The sequence below is a fragment of the Zeus faber genome, assembly GCF_960531495.2.
Source record: "Zeus faber genome assembly, chromosome: 4".
Taxonomy (NCBI): Eukaryota; Metazoa; Chordata; class Actinopteri; order Zeiformes; family Zeidae; genus Zeus; species Zeus faber.
Window position 1 is genome coordinate 24,816,379 of NC_137191.1, and position 17,863 is coordinate 24,834,241.

The 17,863-nt window shown below is 45.9% G+C and overlaps 1 protein-coding gene across 1 annotated transcript in view; it reads right to left on the minus strand.

Annotated features, from left to right (window-relative positions):
• The window catches only part of kitb (KIT proto-oncogene, receptor tyrosine kinase b), a gene marked incomplete at both ends in the record, with an annotated part of 13,753 nt that extends 1,326 nt beyond the window's left edge, over window positions 1-12,427 (minus strand). The window contains 20 exons of the mRNA XM_079999499.1: window positions 129-228; window positions 519-630; window positions 2,466-2,588; window positions 2,738-2,829; window positions 2,951-3,018; window positions 3,226-3,364; window positions 3,650-3,760; window positions 3,909-4,013; window positions 4,223-4,349; window positions 5,170-5,276; window positions 5,679-5,872; window positions 6,466-6,580; window positions 6,707-6,822; window positions 7,180-7,363; window positions 7,737-7,905; window positions 8,097-8,236; window positions 9,527-9,811; window positions 10,657-10,929; window positions 11,008-11,088; window positions 12,373-12,427. Coding sequence (XP_079855625.1) covers window positions 129-228; window positions 519-630; window positions 2,466-2,588; window positions 2,738-2,829; window positions 2,951-3,018; window positions 3,226-3,364; window positions 3,650-3,760; window positions 3,909-4,013; window positions 4,223-4,349; window positions 5,170-5,276; window positions 5,679-5,872; window positions 6,466-6,580; window positions 6,707-6,822; window positions 7,180-7,363; window positions 7,737-7,905; window positions 8,097-8,236; window positions 9,527-9,811; window positions 10,657-10,929; window positions 11,008-11,088; window positions 12,373-12,427 — 2,696 coding nt within the window. The remainder of the gene's footprint in view (window positions 1-128; window positions 229-518; window positions 631-2,465; window positions 2,589-2,737; window positions 2,830-2,950; window positions 3,019-3,225; window positions 3,365-3,649; window positions 3,761-3,908; window positions 4,014-4,222; window positions 4,350-5,169; window positions 5,277-5,678; window positions 5,873-6,465; window positions 6,581-6,706; window positions 6,823-7,179; window positions 7,364-7,736; window positions 7,906-8,096; window positions 8,237-9,526; window positions 9,812-10,656; window positions 10,930-11,007; window positions 11,089-12,372) is intronic.
• Window positions 12,428-17,863: the final 5,436 nt, after the last annotated feature.

The window sequence follows — 17,863 nt, forward strand, 5'->3', positions numbered from 1 at the left end:
TGGGACACATTAACCAGCCACCAGAGGACTGTCATTTGTTACTGATTTCTGAAAATCTGTTGCACTGATGGGCTATTTTCCAGAAATACATTGAGTAGCTCTGTAGGTTATTATTACAACACGCGTACATTTCAGTGGGAGCAAACTCCGGCCTGTTCATCTTGTGCCCCTCCTGGATCATCCTGTAGAACGCTGACCCCACCTGCATTCCAGGGTATGGACTGTTACCTGCAGTACAAATTAGAGATTACCTTTATTTTTGCATTTTGAAAATCCTCTCAACTGCATGAGTCACCCATAAACTATGGAGAATCTAGTGAGATAAAGCTTTTTTTTGTGACAAATGTATACTCATTCTGGACATTGCATTATATAGTATTCCTACAATAACGCAGGATTTGCATGCTTAAGATCCCTCCTGATCAAATCAATGAATTGTTAAATTTAATGATATCCAGAAGCATCATCAGCGCTTTTCTAACGGTGAGTCAGATATGCAGCCTAAACCAGACGGCTACCCAGAGAGAAGATCTCCCAGAGCAGGATGCCGTAGGACCAGACGTCACTCTCGAAGGTGTAGACGCAGTCGAAGATGCTCTCTGGAGACATCCACTTGACCGGCAGGCGAGCCTACGGACACACGATTAGAGACAAATGTATGAACCAGCAATTCCTTGAACTCTGCCGCTACCAAGCTTTTCCTGCTGCAATATATATAAATGAGTCCATAACAATTATAATAATAGTGATAATAATAGTAGTAGTAGTAGTAGCAACAGTAGTAGTAGTAGTAGTAGTAGTAATAAAAATAATACAAATAATAATATAATATTAAGGCTGTTATATATATACATTAGATAATAATAATAATAATAATAATAATAATAATAATAATAAATAATAATAATAATAATAATAATAATAATAATTATTATTATTATTATTAATAATAATAATAATAATAATAATAATAATAAAAGGTGTTAAGTTCAAATATTCTTGAAGAACATTGTTTTAAGAATTATGATTGTTCCTGGATGACACAGTGCAGACATTGCGTCACCCAGTAATTTTATCTGTGACTTTTTTCCTTAAATTACATTTTTAATAAGTTACGTTTACATTAAATACTAAAAACGATATTTCTGTTAGTAATAACCTTTATTATAATGACATATCCCGGCTTCCATTTTTCCGATGTCTCGCCGGATCTTGAGCGCATCACTTACTTGTACATTCGAGTGGACTCGACTGGACATGGTCACAAGCTTTTGTGGACTAACCAAAACTAAAACTAATGTTTTTCCTATTTTTCATGAATCCAGCAAAGTAATGGGGACCACAGAGATCAAATATCAATCAAAAAGATCCACAGACATCTACCAGGTAAGAAGGTACATAAGTACACACAAGCCTAATATGTAATCTCTAACCACTACAGAGTGGCACCACACACTGGACACGGTGCATATGTATATTCTGAACCAGAACCTGCACATTTTTAGTAAATAGCATGACGATGACGTCATTTTGTAAAAGTCATTTTGTTTACGAATGGTTGCATGTTGGTCAAGTACGACCACCTCGCTACTTGGGGTCAAATTTGGTCGGTTTTTCACAAATTTCTGCTCCGTTCGTTGATCGAATTGGATAAAACTTAAACCACAAGATGCTTCTGCATACCGGTTTAAACGACGCCTCAACCGTGCTCGTAGCTTATCTCATTGTTGTGATCCAGATACTTTAAGCCGGGTTGGACATATTTTGGCACTAAATGCATTAGACCGTGTCTGTGATTTCGGTCAAATTTGGTCTGTGTTTCATAAATGTCTGCTCTGTATGTTGATAGATTTGGATGAAACTTAAACCACCAGATGTTTTTTGTGCTAAATGCATATAATAATAATAATAATAATAATAATTATGATGATGATATTAGATTAAACTAATTGCCATTGTACAGAGTACAAGTACTGAGGCAACGAAATGCATTTCACTGCATTTTACCCATCATAGTTACTGACGTATCTAGGAGCAGTGGGCTGCCATATAGTGGCGCCCGGGGGGCAGGTAGGGGGCTAAGCGTCTTGCTCAAGGATACATCAGCACACTACTAGTAGGAGCTGGGGATCGAACCGGCAATCTTCCGATCACTAGACTACCCACTCTACCTACTGAGCCGCAGCTGAAATAAGCCACTGAAATAAATAGAGAAAAGCCGTTTCTGGGAATGTAAATAATATGGTAAATGGGTTTGGGGATCTGCCTCCCCTAGAGACTACACTTTATAAGTTAATGTATTACTTCTAAGCAACCACTTAGCCAAAGTGCACAAGTCACTCATTTCTGCCTCTTTCTCCATTAGAGAGAAGCACAAGAAAGTTGGAAACCAAAAAGATACGAACAGACAGAGATCCGAATACAGAGAGACAGGGAGAGATAAATAGAGAGCGAGAGAGACTCACGTTGCCTCTGAGTACGTAGTTGGCGTCGGTGGTGATGTCCCGTGCCAGGCCAAAGTCGCAGATCTTGGCCACCCTGCCTCGAGTCAGAAGGATGTTTCTGGCTGCCAGGTCCCTGTGAATACACTGAATACGTGGGGGCGAGAGAGATGAATATTGGTGTTCTCACCACTTTCTGTCACGGCATGACATACGAACTCCCCTCTCTCTCTCTCTCTCATACAAACACACACACACACACACACACACACACACACACTGACAGTTAACCTTACATTTTTAGAAGTGATGTACTCCATTCCTTTGGCCACTTGGTAGGAGAAGCTGAGGAGATCTTCACCGTCCAGCGACAGCTCGTCGATCTCATCTAGATGGAGGGGAAAAGGTGACAGCCAGCGAAACGAGAAGCTCGAACCGTGCTAAAAATATTATGATGGACTATGTGCTGTACATAGGAACGTCCCCGGTGCAAGGTGAGATGTTTATACCTGACTCGGAAGATCTGTCCTTCTCAGACGGACGCATCGCCATGTATCCTGTTCCAATCACCTCTCTACTGCAGAGATACGCGCGCGCACACGCGCACGCACACGCGGACGCACGCACACACACACACACACGCACGCACACACACACACACACACACACACACACACACACACACACACACACACACACACACATACAGAAATAAGCAAACATTGAATTTGATCTAGAAACCATGAGGTACCGAAACAATAAACAATATCTAACATTGACACACCCGGTGGGCTCTCTTTGGTTGAGGACGTTGTGATAGTAGGTGTCGCTGCTCTGTGAGCTGAGGAAGGGTTCTCTCTTTCTGCGCAGGAAGTTAAGGAGGTCGCCGTAACAGCAGTACTCCGTGATCACCAAAGTAGGCCCTGGCAGGAGACAGAGGTTCGACAATAGGTCAGTTAACTATCAGAAATGTTGGAAATAATGGAATGAAGCAGTTTCTATGCACAACGAAGCTAATATCTCTCACATAAAAAACGAAGACCATCCTGAATTTCCCCCAGGGATTCTTATCTTATCCCATCCTATAAGATAACACTTTATTCCTCTCCTTGAATGCAGGAGAATGTGGAGTGCATCATTTATTGCCAGGTCGCACTTCCCTGCCCTGCGCTTGTATTACACCAATGCCTTTGAGCCCCCGATCTCACCTCCGACGGTGCAGGCTCCGAGCAGGTTCACTATGTTGACGTGGTTGCCAAGGTAACTGAGGACCTTCAGCTCCGACATCAGGGCCTCCTTCTCCGTGGCGTGGGCATTGGCTGGGGTGGTGACATCATGGAGACTTGGTCATTCAGGGAGGTCAGACAGTACGGACCGTATATAATTGCGGCACGGAGAGACAGTCACACACACACACACACACACACACACACACACACGCACACACACACTGACACACACACTTACGTTTGAGCATTTTAACCGCAACTGTCATGACGGTATCGGCCGAGCAGAGTCCATACGCCGTGGCCCTCACTACCTTTCCAAATGCTCCAGAACCGAGTGTTTTACCTATCGGATGGAACACACACACACACACACACACACACACACACACACACACACACATTATACAATTTTGGGCAAATACAATATACATTTTATTATGAAAAGAAATTGTTAAGAAGAGCAAGTCGATAAAGGTGTGACGTTCATATTAGATACTGAGACAATAGAGAAACCACCCCCCCCCAACACACACACACACACGGTTGTCATACCGAAGCGTAGTTTCTGGCGGGGAAACTCCCACTTGGGGTCGTAGGGAAGCTGGGTGGGGTCGATGTAAATGTAATTGTTGCCATGGATACTCTCGATCACCTTCCACTGGATCTGGAACTTGGGCTTCTGTTGCGGAGGAGAAGGAAACGGGAGGATTTACGCATGTGTTACAGATTCTTTCTCTCCCTCTTCAGCCGTGCCTTCGCTCTTCACCACTTGATCTTTTTAGATTGCTTTATGGACTTTTTGTGGTCAGATGGTTGTCCAGGCTATTTATCCCCCCACCAGCGCTGGTGCAAATTGGGAATCCAATTACAGCGAGGCATGAATCATCCTCCCCCTCCACGGAGGAAGGCCTAATGGTTCGACGTGTGACAAGAATGTCAAAAAGTCCATCAGAGTAGAGGCCGCTGCTGGGGATACAGTGATTATGTCAGCTTCAGCATGTCCGCCTTCCGAAGGGCCCAGTGATTTATCCCGATTTCATTAGGACACATTCCAACCGGGGAGGGGGGAAATAGAATTGATTGTGAACATATGGCCTGCACTCACCTCAGTAAAAAAAAATCATTACGACAGAAAGAACAATAAGCCGATGCGTTGCTGTAGCATACTGATGCAGCGTACGCAGAGCGGAGAAGATAAATAAGACTCGCCCATTAGTAAATGACTGCTGGGCTCGGAGCCCGCAGCTCATTTCATAAAACTGCTTGTTTTGCATGTTGTTGCAATTTCATTTTGTGTGCACGGTACGAACTGCAGTCCACGCAATATGAAATCATCTGCATATTGTTGACGCAAGCTTGAAGCCGTTGTGTTATAGATGATTTGTTGGGATGTAAGTTGCTGTTGTTGACGTGAGCTTTCGGAGCGAGATCTACCGTAGGAGGTGGCATAAATCCCCAACTACTTTTTGTTCACGTTTGTCATCTATTTCCCATCTTACCTGCAGGTACTTATAGAGCAGCACCACCAGAATGAGGCTGAGGAGTACGCCGGTGGCCACCATGCCCGTGAGTAGAGGTGTGAAGAGTTCATGGGCAACGGTGCGTTCTAACGGGAGAAGAAGAACACCCTTGTAAAAAAAAAAAAAAAAAAAAAAAAAGACAGATCTGCTCGCACAGATAAAGAGAGGCAGACAAAGACAAACGTGTGTACACACACACACACACACACACACTCATGCAGCCGTCTGTCTCGGATACAAACAGCTGTGGCAGAGGTGTTTTTGTGTTTTTGTGTCAGGGATTAACGGGTCTACCATCACATAATCCCGGCGTGCATCGTCAGCATTCATTAATCTCTTTTAATCTGCACCCGGTGACCTCACACCTAACCTCGATGGACGCAGCTTTCTCCGATGTATGTGTGGGTTCATGTGGGTTTGTGTGTGTGTGTGTGTGTGTGTGTGTGTGTGTGTGAGACAATACACAATAACACTGCGGTCGCCCTTACCGCTAATGGAGAACAGCGTGTACGCCTCATCTCCCTCGGTGCTGGCCACACACTCCAGTGTGTGGTACTGGCCATGCTCTTTGGTGACGTTCAGCCGGCTCTCCACCTCCCTCTTTCCGAAGGCGAATTCGGACTCTGTCGCCATGGCGACCTCCGGTACCTCCCATTGGCTGGCGTTGGGTAGGTGTGAACAGCTGAGGTGGGACCCGCAAGAAGTCACATGTGAGGCCCTGATGTGGAGATACACTACGCAGTGCGTTGGGGCTCATGGCTTTGCAATCATGGATCTCCGTGAGAAGTAACAGCTTGTTTTATCAACCCAATTCCGCCTCCTTGTTGTCTATGGAACATGTTTTGGGTTTTTTAAAGTTTGACTAAGGACAAGTCTTTGAGTCTACAATGTCCTGTACAAAAAGCCTGCAGTCGTCCAACATCTAGTATGGTGTCTAAGCTTGTCAAGTGTTAGTCATGTGGTATCTCCTCATCATTTTCACCTCTCTGCTTCGCTGGATTGCATATTGAGTAATAAAGGATCGGAGATGTCATGTGACCCAGCTCGCGGGGTGGACTCCAACACACTAGGTCTAGGTCACTAGGTCGACGGGCCATCTTACAGCTTCTCTCTCAAATGAGGAACACGCACCCGATGACCAGGCGAAACGCTAGTAATAGATCTTCAAGAAGCCCTGTGTGCAAGTCCTGCCCGTACCTTGCGGCCATTTGCCGTCTTTCACCTGAAAGCAAATTCCAAATGGTCGAGAATGAGAGTACAATGTTTATGACATACCGAGTGTGGGGACGCTCACAGAAGTACCAGCTGATCCTGGGCGGCGGGTAACCAGCGGCAACGCAACGCACCTGCCCATCGACAGGCCCCTCCTGGGAAATGATGACCGGTTTACCTGCGAGACGGGAAGGAAGGATGGGAGGTTTGGTTAGTCCGGGTTGAGGGGACTCATAATAACTATATCGAGAGGGCGAGAGGCAGACAGAACAAAGCAAAACATCTAAAGTCCAACACCACTCACTGTTGACCTTGACCGTGAACGACTGGTTGGCAAACGTGTCTTCGTGACCGGCTGTGAAGGTGTAGATCCCGCCCTCGGTTCCCAGAACCCTCACTAGTTTCAGCTCGCAGAAGTATCTAAAAAGAAAAACGATACTCCATAAACTCCGAATCAAGAGTCAGAATCTGTTTATTCGGGCCAAGTACATCACCATATACAAGGAATTTGTCTTGGTGAGGGTTGGAATACAGTATATACAAAACCTGATGCTATGCACGGGATAAATTAAAAGGCGATGGCAGGGGCTACAGTAAGCGGCAGAATGGTTTCTACTATCGGATAACAATGGATGAGTGGCCTTAAATTTTTACTTTTTTTATTTTGTTATTACTAAATTACACTGGCTAAGTTACTACAAAGTTGTTACAATCTTATTACAATGTTATTACAACACTATTACAAAACTATTAGAGATATTTTACAAGTGTGTCTACCTGTATCTGTTGCGGTGGATGGTGATCACGTGCTCGGTGGTGTTGTGGAGCAGCCTGCCGTTGTAGGCCCAGGTCAGAGTGCGGAGAGCTGGGTAGGCGTCCAACTCCACCCTGAGGCTCAGGCTCTCCCCCTCTCTGACACGGGCTTCTCTGGGGCCGCCCGCCATAGTTATGAAACCTCGTTCTGGGAAACAGCGAATGGATGTTCCAAATTAGGCCTGTCGAATAACGCAAAGCAGCTCCGAAAGAAAATAAACCTGCGAGCGAGATTTGCATGGTATGCAAAAGCCAAACAGACAATTCATCGAAAATGATTTTACTGATAAAGCATGTTTTTTTTTGGTTGGTATTTTATGACCCTGTCAAGTAAAGCGCTGATGTCTGGTGGCTTGATTGATGATATGGCTCTGATTTTTCCATTAACAAATGGTTTGATTGACTAACTGGCCACTTATCATACAGTATATTACCTCCATGTCAACAACATCGAAGCGCACACACACACACACACACACACACACACACACACACACCATGCCTTTATAGCACACCCTCACCACAGACATCCAGCTGCAGGGCGGAGGAGGTGGTGCCTTTCTCGTTGTGCGCGTGGCAGCGGTAGATGCCCGAGTCTGATTGGTTGACGGCGGCGATCCAGAGCGAGGTGGAGCGCTTGTAACCACGGGAACCAGACAGGATGTGAGAGGTGTGGGCTTCCAGGGGGTTCTGCAGCGGGGTCGGGGGGGGGGGTCAGAGGTCAATGGTCAGCTCTATCATATCAAGAGCGATAATATGTTTTTAATGCCATTTAACATGAATACATGTATGAATATAAGTCAATTGAGTCTTGTCAGCCATCCGTCTCCTTGGGGGCCCAAACAGAGAGAAAGTTACACTATTCCTGATGCCCATCTCACCGCTGCAGAGGGGAAGTCCCACTTCAAACTGAATTCCGGGTTGACATTGGAGGAGCTACAGCCGAGCTCAAACTGCTCCCCCCTCCTGAGGATCACGTTCTCTCGGTGGGACAACAGGATCTCCGGAGGCACCTCTGGCACTGGAAAGTGGAAGGGGGGTTATTGTGAACTTCATTCTGATTGGACGGCAAGCGGGAAACCTGAAATTCGCAAACAACAAATCTACGCTTGGACACATGCTTCGTAAGTCAAATAAACGGGCAGCGGAGAGACTCCCATGACTCATTTGTGGCATTGAGGCTCTGGCTGTTTGCGAAGGGCTTGGTTCAACACGTTTGCCCCAAACAGCAGCTTCACGCTCGGTTTCAAATCTTTAGGCGCTCTAATCCCCACTCTCCAATTCGCTCCTCCCAGCTCCCGCTAACGTATTTTCTCCTCCTTCGCTCTCTCTCTCTCGCTCTCTCTCTCTCTCTCTCCAGGCCGTTAAAAGGATACTAGATCATGTCTCTCTCAAGCGCTGAGGTTTTTGCTTCATCTTAGGAGCTCATCCCATGACTGACCCAGATAAAACCACTGACGCCCAGGCACGCAGTGATGGAGGGACGATCGGTTCACATTTGTTTATTTAATGGCCTTTACATTGGATTTTTTCACTACATCTGTTTATTATTTCACGACGCAAACGTCCAAATTATATCATTATGGCTTTACGCCATTTCCACGGCTCATGATCCTCTACACAGAACATCCTCAACAAAACCGGATTTTGTTGTTCACAAAACAATCAAACCAATAATAAGCTAATTTTCCGGAGATATCAATGTTGTGGAAACTTGTTATTGTGGCATGTACAGCACTCTTTTTGTTGTCGTTGATTTATTTTCAGATTTATTTTGCACAGAAAATTAACCAGATCCGGAGGGATGAAATTTTAAACGTTGACTGCCAGTCACAGCGAGAATATATCATCGTATTTTTTACTGCCTACTCATGTTTGGACAGAATTCGCTGCCAGATCAGATCAGATCTGCTTTTTTTCCGCTGGTACATTTTCTCCTTGCAATAAAAACTGCCTTATTCCATTTTTTCCTCCGCTCTCACTTCCTCCTATTCCAGGGCTGTAAGTGGTATTTGGCGAGGTAGATTGGCATTAAAATGAGGGCTGGATACTGAGAAGGTGGGAGTGCTTTATATTTTATTAGATATTGTGTGAGTAGATGAGTATACAGTAACCTGTGAATCAGAGTAATGGTACCTAACCAAGTTGATGAATTGCATGTACATGTAGCAGGGGGACTAATTTCCATTTATGGTGTTTAAAAAAAAAAAAAGGATATTTCCCTAATCACTCTCATTATATTTCATGTATTGAGTCATAGGCCTTTTTTTAGTTTAAGAACCCCCCCCACCCGCATTATCTTCTTGCTCACCAAGTCGTACGTCCACGGTGTACTGGCTGGACTTCACCGCGTCTCCCCCGAGCCGTCCCACGCACACGTAGCATCCCTCATACTCCTTCCGGGCGCCGCTGATGATGACACCTCGCTGGGGGCTGCTCCGGTAACGCAGACCCGGCGGCAGGGGCTGCCCGTCGCACGTCTCCAGGGCCAGCAGGGTCACATCGGGGTCTGTGACCAGACAGGGGATGGTGCAGTTCTCCCCCGCGCGGACCAGGATGCCGTTCACCATGGTCCGCTGGAATGCATTCTGGGGGTCTTTGGGGCAGAGAGTGTGTGTGTGTGGGGGGGCGGGGCACAACATATCCTGGGTTAATCATAAGAGGCGGACACACAAGCAGAAACTTGATTGTGGTGTGGGGATGGTGTGGTTTGAGCAGCCACACCTGACCTGGATCTAGGTAACTGGTTGCTCGTTGGTTGGTCTAACGAGCAACAGGTAAAACCCCCATCCCCACACTCACTCAGGAGAGGAGCCCCTGTCATGACACATGTTCATCTGCTCCTGGGCTAATTCCAAATGGCCAACTCTCTACAATAAACTGGTGTCTCTACAACCCCGTCTTATGTGTCTCCGTGCCGGAGGTCCCTGAACACGCCACTTGGGTGGTGCGTGGTAGTTCAAATCTGCCACATTGATTCACTCAGGAAGACTGAAATAAGGCTTTTTGCTTATGGGGCATGATGGCTCAGTGGTTAGCACTGTGGCCTCATTTAACTCTCCTGCCAATGTCCTTGGAACTGGAGTTGGTCCCAGGGGCGTCCTACTGCTTCTAGATCGCTAGGATGGGTAAACAGGACAATTTTCCCCACAAGGATTTATAAAGTGGTTCTTATTTCGCAGCGATAGATGTCCTTTGATGTAATCTAAAAGGCATGTGCATAATTCACTATGCTGCTGGTGCAGTGTGCAAAGTTGTTTTTATACAAAGCTCTTTAGAGAGTTAAGACCGTTTGGGCCGCTGCCCAGTATTGTTTGTCACACGTGGGTGGATGTAGTGATGTGCCTCGTACTTTAGTCAGTGTGGCTGTTCGTTGCTGCTGCCGCTGATATCGAATTGTTCTGAATGTCAACCTTGACCGTGACATAGGTCTTCACCCACCTTTCACGTAGACATAGATGGAGCTGTGCTCCAGGGTCTTGTTGTTGACACACACGTAGCGCCCCATGTGGACGGCCTGAGCCGACAACACCTTGACGTAGGCGACTCCGTTCTGCTCCACCTCCCCCTCCAGCCGACGGGCCCGCTCCCTCTGCCACCGCACACCTGACGGGACTGTTGTTGTGTCCGTGTCATGGCAACGTAGTTCCAGCCTCCCCTTCTTGGGAACTACCACATGTGGCCCGCTGGGGGTGATGAGTGGCTTGGAGTGGACTGGGGCAGAGGAAATGCAAGGTGCTTTGATATGTAGAAGTTATGCTTTTCTTTTTTCTTTTTTTTTTTTAACATTACTTGCGTTAAACGACTCTTGGCCAGAGCAATAGAAGACAAAACCCTTCTGTGGGTCATTGAGGCTCGCAGCCACCTCCAGAACTGTTATACGGGTATAAACATTATAAACATAGAGAAGATCCTGAGAGATGGAGTTCATCAAAGCAAGGATATCATCAGCCGCCAGAGCTAATCTCTCTTTCCCTTATGCAATTTGACCTTGCAGTGAGGGCTGCAGTCTCACACTTCCACTCTCCTCACACTCCCATTTATTGTGCAATTTAATACTTATTCTTCCCACTATACAATCTTATTACGAGGCCAGGATAGAATAGAAGGGCAAGTGGTTTTGTCTGTGCGTTTATACACTCTGATCTATAACTCAAGATGGGCAACTAAAGAAACAACTGCTCCACTGCCTTATCAATAAGTATGACTTGTCCACCCAATGAGAAATCGTGCATTAAGGAGCCAAAATAAATATCATTCTTAAGAGGGGAAACTACGACATTTTTTGTCCGAACAACCGGGCCCCAAACTTCAAGCCTTATCTTTTCACATGACACGGCTCCGGTCTCCAACAGAATAACCATGTTACTGCTGTGCCTTCGGGCGAGGACGCACAAAAAATGTTGGAAAACGCGGTTTGATATACATCTATATTTTCATTCCTGCTTGTTTCTATCCACTTGATGTTCCTTCGTGGGAAGTCGCATGGCTCTCCAGCTTATTGCCAGCATGCATCGCGTGGCAGGGCAACGTAATACTTATTATTTGAGTAAATAATAGATTGTGTCCAGAATGCACGCGAACGCACACGCACGCACACACACACACACACACACACACACACACACACACACACACACACACACACACACACACACACACACACACACACACACACACACACACTTGTTGCCCGGGAACTCCGAAGCCCGAGGCTCCTTGTATGCAAACTAGGACTGATAGGATCTGCAGAGCCGTTAAATACTTTCCATGAGTAAACATCCCATTCTAGTAGCCTGGAAAAGGGTGCTAGAATATAAGATCGCACAATAAATCCACACAATAAAAAATAAATTAAAAAAACACACACACACACACACACACATAATAAATAACTCCCTCAATAAATAATTGTTATGTTAATGTACGACCTTTGTCTACTGCGGGCCATTGCTTCCTTATTTCCGCTATAAAGGACAAGTTCAATAAGATATGATACGATAAGACTTGTGACATCTTGTGGTATTGAACTTGTCCTTTACAGTGTGAGTCTATCCCAGCCTATGCTGTTCGAGCTCCTCGGTGAGCACACAACATAATTATTGCATGTATTTATTTTTTTATTTTTTTCAAATATAAATACAATTGAGGTCTTACCTGTGGTCGACAGGCAGATGAAATGTGTGGCCAGGATAATCCAGTAGTGTGTCATGGTGGTTATACTTCTGTTCCCTCCTGCGGGTGAACCATGCTGCTCGACCCAAACAACTCTCGGTGTGAGATGGTTTACTCTTCCTCCCACGGATCTCTGCGAGGACCTTGCGCGTACATCGCCTCTCTCTCTCTCCCGCTCTCTCTCTCCCTCTCTCTCTCTCTCTCCGCTGTGTGCGTGCGTGTGTGTGTGTGTGCGTGTGTGTGTGTGTGCGTGTGTGTGTGTGTGTGTGTGTGTGTGAGCGCGCGTATGTGCGTGCGTGTGCGTGCGCAGTCCCTCCCTCCGCAGTTTCGTTCTGCTGCGCGTCGGCTGGAGAAGCGCCGAAGCGATGAGTCGCTTGTTACCGGAAAAAAAAAAAAAAAAAAAAAAAAAATCGACCTCTCCAGCCGCACTTTTATTTGACCATGTTTTTATTAGTGTTTCTATTTTTTCCCTTTTCCCCCCATTATATAGACATTGTTTACATTATTCTTCATGAGATTCGTGGTGTGGAAAGACACGGTCGGTGCATGTTCAGTGGTGGAAAGTAACGGATTACACGTACTTTGTTACTATATTACGTACGTTTCTTAAGTAGTTGAGTTACTGTATTTAAATGCATTTTCGAATATATATATGTATATACTGTACATATACATATATATATATATATCTCAGGGACCGCTGACGCAGAATTGCTCATCGATGATTCATTAGGTCGATATCCTTGTAAAATACCATGACTAGACTTTATTTAGACTAGTACTTTATTGTAAATTATAATCAGGATATGCATGAGTACTCATCTGCAGAGAAGAAAAAAAATGCACAGTAGCACATCGGCATTTGTACTTCAGTAAAATTATACAACTACTTGCCCTTAAATGTATACTTCATAGAGTGCGATTGTATCTTCTTTTCCTGCAGATCACTGCTCATGCAGCTCCTGATTATAATTCACAAAGAAAATAGTACAGGCAAATAAACATTTATTTCCTGGAAAAAATTGATAGGCCTACAGTAAACCTAGCCTGAAGTAGAGAACCTAAAGGAGAGTAAATCGACAGATAGATAGATAGATAGATAGATAGATAGATAGATAGATAGATAGATAGATAGATAGATAGATAGATAGATAGATAGATAAACAGACAGACAGACAGACAGACAGACAGACAGAAAGACAGACAGACAGACAGACAGACAGACAGACAGACAGACAGACAGACAGATAGATAGATAGATAGATAGATAGATAGATAGATAGATATATAGATAGATAGATAGATAGATAGATAGATAGATAGATAGATAGATGGATAGATAGATAGATGGATAGATAGATAGACAATAAACAAGAAAAATGAGCAGTAAATAAGATATTAGATAAGATATTAGATATTAGTTTTTAAGGTAGCGAGAGTCTCGAGACTGAATATACTTAGATACTTGAAACATGTATACCTAAAGACAGTTACTTTCCACCACTGGTCTCACTCAGTGTGTCTTTGTTGTTATGCCACACATTATTACACGGCTAACATCATTTAATGGCACTTTGGACAGCTGATCCGTTAAACCAACCAATTTCACGACCAAACCAGCCCACTTGGTTACATTTCCTGCAGACATTCCCCTTGAAGACGTGACACAAATGTTTGCTCCACCGTCAAATAAAAAGCCCTGGAAATAACACTCGATCACACCCACTGCCCCCCCCCCCTTGTCTCCGTTTTGTACAAAGAGGGTGAACAAGAACAACTAGACTTTTTTTTCATGTTTGTTTTTTTTTAGATGATCCCTCGTGTTCTGGACTCCATCGAGCAACCGCGACCACAAGACCACCGCTCCAAGCCAAATCTGCTGAATACGTTCTTTTTGGGGGGGGGGGGGGGGGGCACCGACGTCCAAAATAAAAAGCAGATAAACCATGTGGCTGTGAAAGATGTTTTTGTAATCATCCTCGGCTGAATGGGGGTGTTTCATGGCCACACTACAATAAGGTTTGTTGTTTTATACCCAGTGATCTGGCTAGCATGCCAAAGATACAGGGTTTGGAGAATAACCCGCTTCATGTTGTGCTCTGTGGGCTGTAATCAAAGTCAACGGGGCGGCAGGGGTAGCTTCGGAGGTAGTGTGATTGTCTGGCGACTGGAGGCAGATGCGCTGTATGAAGGGGGGGGGAGTTAGGACGATTTTGAGGGCCTGTGACTATCAGTCAGTGGCGATTCTAGGGGGTGGCCTAAATGTTATCAGCCACCCATGTGGCCACCCCAGATCTGATAGGTAGCTGGTCATGGGGCCCAAAATGCCTATTGACACTCTGACTGGAGGGTTGGGGGCGTGGTTCGCTTCCTCTGGACTAATTTGCCAAGGCGTCTTCGAGTGAGACTCATAACCCTCACCCCTAAGCGGTTGTCTCCTTGCACAGCTGACATGGCCGTCGGTCGGTGTGTGAACTTGTGAACGTGAGGCATGGAGCATGTAAAAACGCTTTGCCTTAGCGGCTAGAAAAGCACTTTATAAATGCTGTCCATTTACCATTTAAAGGAATATGTGCTGTTCTTTTTAACGCGTCCTGACCCCAGGAACTACATTGTGTGCCCAACTGCGGCCAACTCTTCCAACTTAACACCTACCATTGGATATCAGATGGCGCTTTTGAGACAAAGACAACTTTAAATGACGCGCACAGCTCACCTGAGGGCCAGCGGCCAGCCCAGCCGCCCACATGCTCCACAGCAGTGACGCTCTATGAATGCACCCTATATGTGTGTGTGTGTGTGTGTGTGTGCGTGCGTGTGTGTGTGTGTGTGTGTGTGTGTGTGTGTTTGTGCAAGTGAGAGAGGGAGTATCTGTGAACCTTCAACCTGGATCGTCCATATGTCTTCCACCCCGCCCCTCCAGCGTTTGGATGTCATTTGAGCGCTTCATACGCCGTGCATTATTTATCAATGAGGTGAGTGTCCGTGGCAGATCAGGGCTGACTCACGATGGCTTGTTTTCTCAATCCGCGTGCGTGTGCGTGCGTGCGCTTGCGGATGCGCGCGCGTGCGTGTGTGAGTGTGTGTGTGTGTCTGAAGGTGCCCGCAGCGTGACTCAGTCTCTGCTTTTAGACGGATGAGGACAGCCATCTCGCTAAGGGCAGCAGAGGTTTTACACAAGAAAGATAGCCACTTAGACTGGATTACGTAATAATAAAAAAAAAATCACCCTTCCCCCACCTTCATCTTTCTCTCTCTTTTTCTCTCTCTCTCATTGTCATTCTTTCTCTGTCTTTCTTTGGACACACATACACTCATCCTAACTCAATCACATACGAATGCAGCTGTTTCCACACCCATCTACGGGCACAATCACAATATGTGCATCTATGGCCGGATGCATAGACACAGGCACACACACACACACACACACACACACGCACGCACGCACACACACACACACACACACATTCAGATAAACACACAGAGCGTCCTATATCATTGCCCCCCACTACAAGGCCATACGAAAACATGTTTCTGTGCACACACACACACACACACACACACACAAGTGTTCTCTATTCCTCTGATGCAGTCCCACCGCATTGCCTCTCTTGCTGACTCTACATTCCAAACCTAATATCTGTGTCCATTTGTTTGTCCACTTCTTCCATCTGGCCAGTGCGGCGGGATCTCTTTGACCCTCCTGTGCGGTCGTAAAGTGTTTATCTACGTTCGAACTGTGGCCATTCACACATCAGCCCCGAACTCGTAGAACCCGGACTGACCCAGCTGTCAAAACCCAAAAGCCCTTCCCCTGAGGAACGGCTAAAAAGCCTTTGATTCACTCTCGATTTGATCCAATTCACTTTGGTTGAACTCACCTCGGGTCATTAGGACTTTCATTAATTTTGGTTGTCTCTCGGCTCTTCCTTGGGATTAACCGTGGCCCTGTGATATTCAAGCTGTGGTAGATTGCACTATGGGGGCACACCCAAAGAAATACACAACAAATGGTGGCTCAATTCAGGTCTTCTGTTGACTATTGAAGTATATACTGTATATAATATCGCTGTGGCGCAGGCATGGTGTGGTTTGGGCAAGCCACGCCCAATCCTGGGTCCCCATTTACCTAGACCCAGGTCAGGTGTGGCTGCTCAAACCCTACCATGTCCGCCCCACAGTTGCCAACTCCGAGGCAGGGATAAGATCAGACCTCTCCCGCTGTGACAGATGGATCTTATTTACTCCCGAACAAAAGCAGGAACGGCCATGGCAAATGGTCCCGGGCGGCACGGGGGACGGGTGACGGGTAAACAACCATATGCTGGATCCGAAGAGATGATGTGGATTGAAATTGTGCAAAGCGCATATATCTGAGTAAGCCAATATCTGTGTCTGTAATTAACGATAGCCCAATGATCGCCCTGTGCCGGGATAAACCTGATTAGCATCGACTAGACTGTGAACCATCCCTGATCCACCGTAAGGAGAGAGGGGTGGATAGTGGAAGGGAGGGAGGGAGGGAGGGAGGGAGGGGGAGGACTTAAGGAAAGGAAGGAGAGGGGGGGTAAACAAGGGGAAAGGAGGGAAGAAGAGGAAGTGAAGGAAGGGGAAGAGGAGAGGTAATGCTGGAGGTGGGGTAGGGGTTGTGAGATGGGGAAAGTGAGAGGGGATGAAAAACAAACTGAACGAGGTGAAGGGAGAGAATATGAAGAGGTTTGGGGGGGTGGGGTGGGGTGAGGTGGGGGTGTGTGTGTTGGTGTGGGGGATTAATGGAGTGACGTAACGCCCAGGCACAGGAGAACGGAATAAAAACAGAAGCGGGCAGGGGAACGGACAACGTGAGGGGAGCACGGAATGAAACAAAGAAAGGTTGAAGAGAGAGAGGGAGTGCACAAACTCATTTATAGCGCAGAAAAACTGCAAATTTGAGGATGATTTCGGCGGGGGGCATCTCACGGACACATGCGCGCAATGGAAGTGCGTGTGTATCCTCGTGTGTATCCTCAAATTTGGAATCCCCACGGGGTTTAAGAACGTGACATGTGAAGCCCGGTAATTGCTCGTTTCTTGCAGAATATGCTGCTCCTCTGATGTGACAGCCCGACACAGTAGGAGAGAGAGTGAGCCACTTCCAAACCATTTATGCAACACTGCCTACTACTAATATATTCTGGATTTTACTGCTCTTATCTAATGCTATAGGCCTATCCATGATAGGTTTATTGCTCATGGAAGTTCAAACTTAAATTTCAAAGCAATAGTAGATTGCTTTGTCAACTTAAGTGTTTTATAGATAGATAGATAGATAGATAGGCCCACTTTAATGGTGTAGGGGCCATGAACGCATTAACTATCTTGCATTATATAAGGCAACTTCGCTTGCATACAAACCACAGCACCAATGATGGGTATCTAAAGCGGACGGTCCGCTCATTGATAGTGATGGTGTTGATGGGGGGGACGAGCG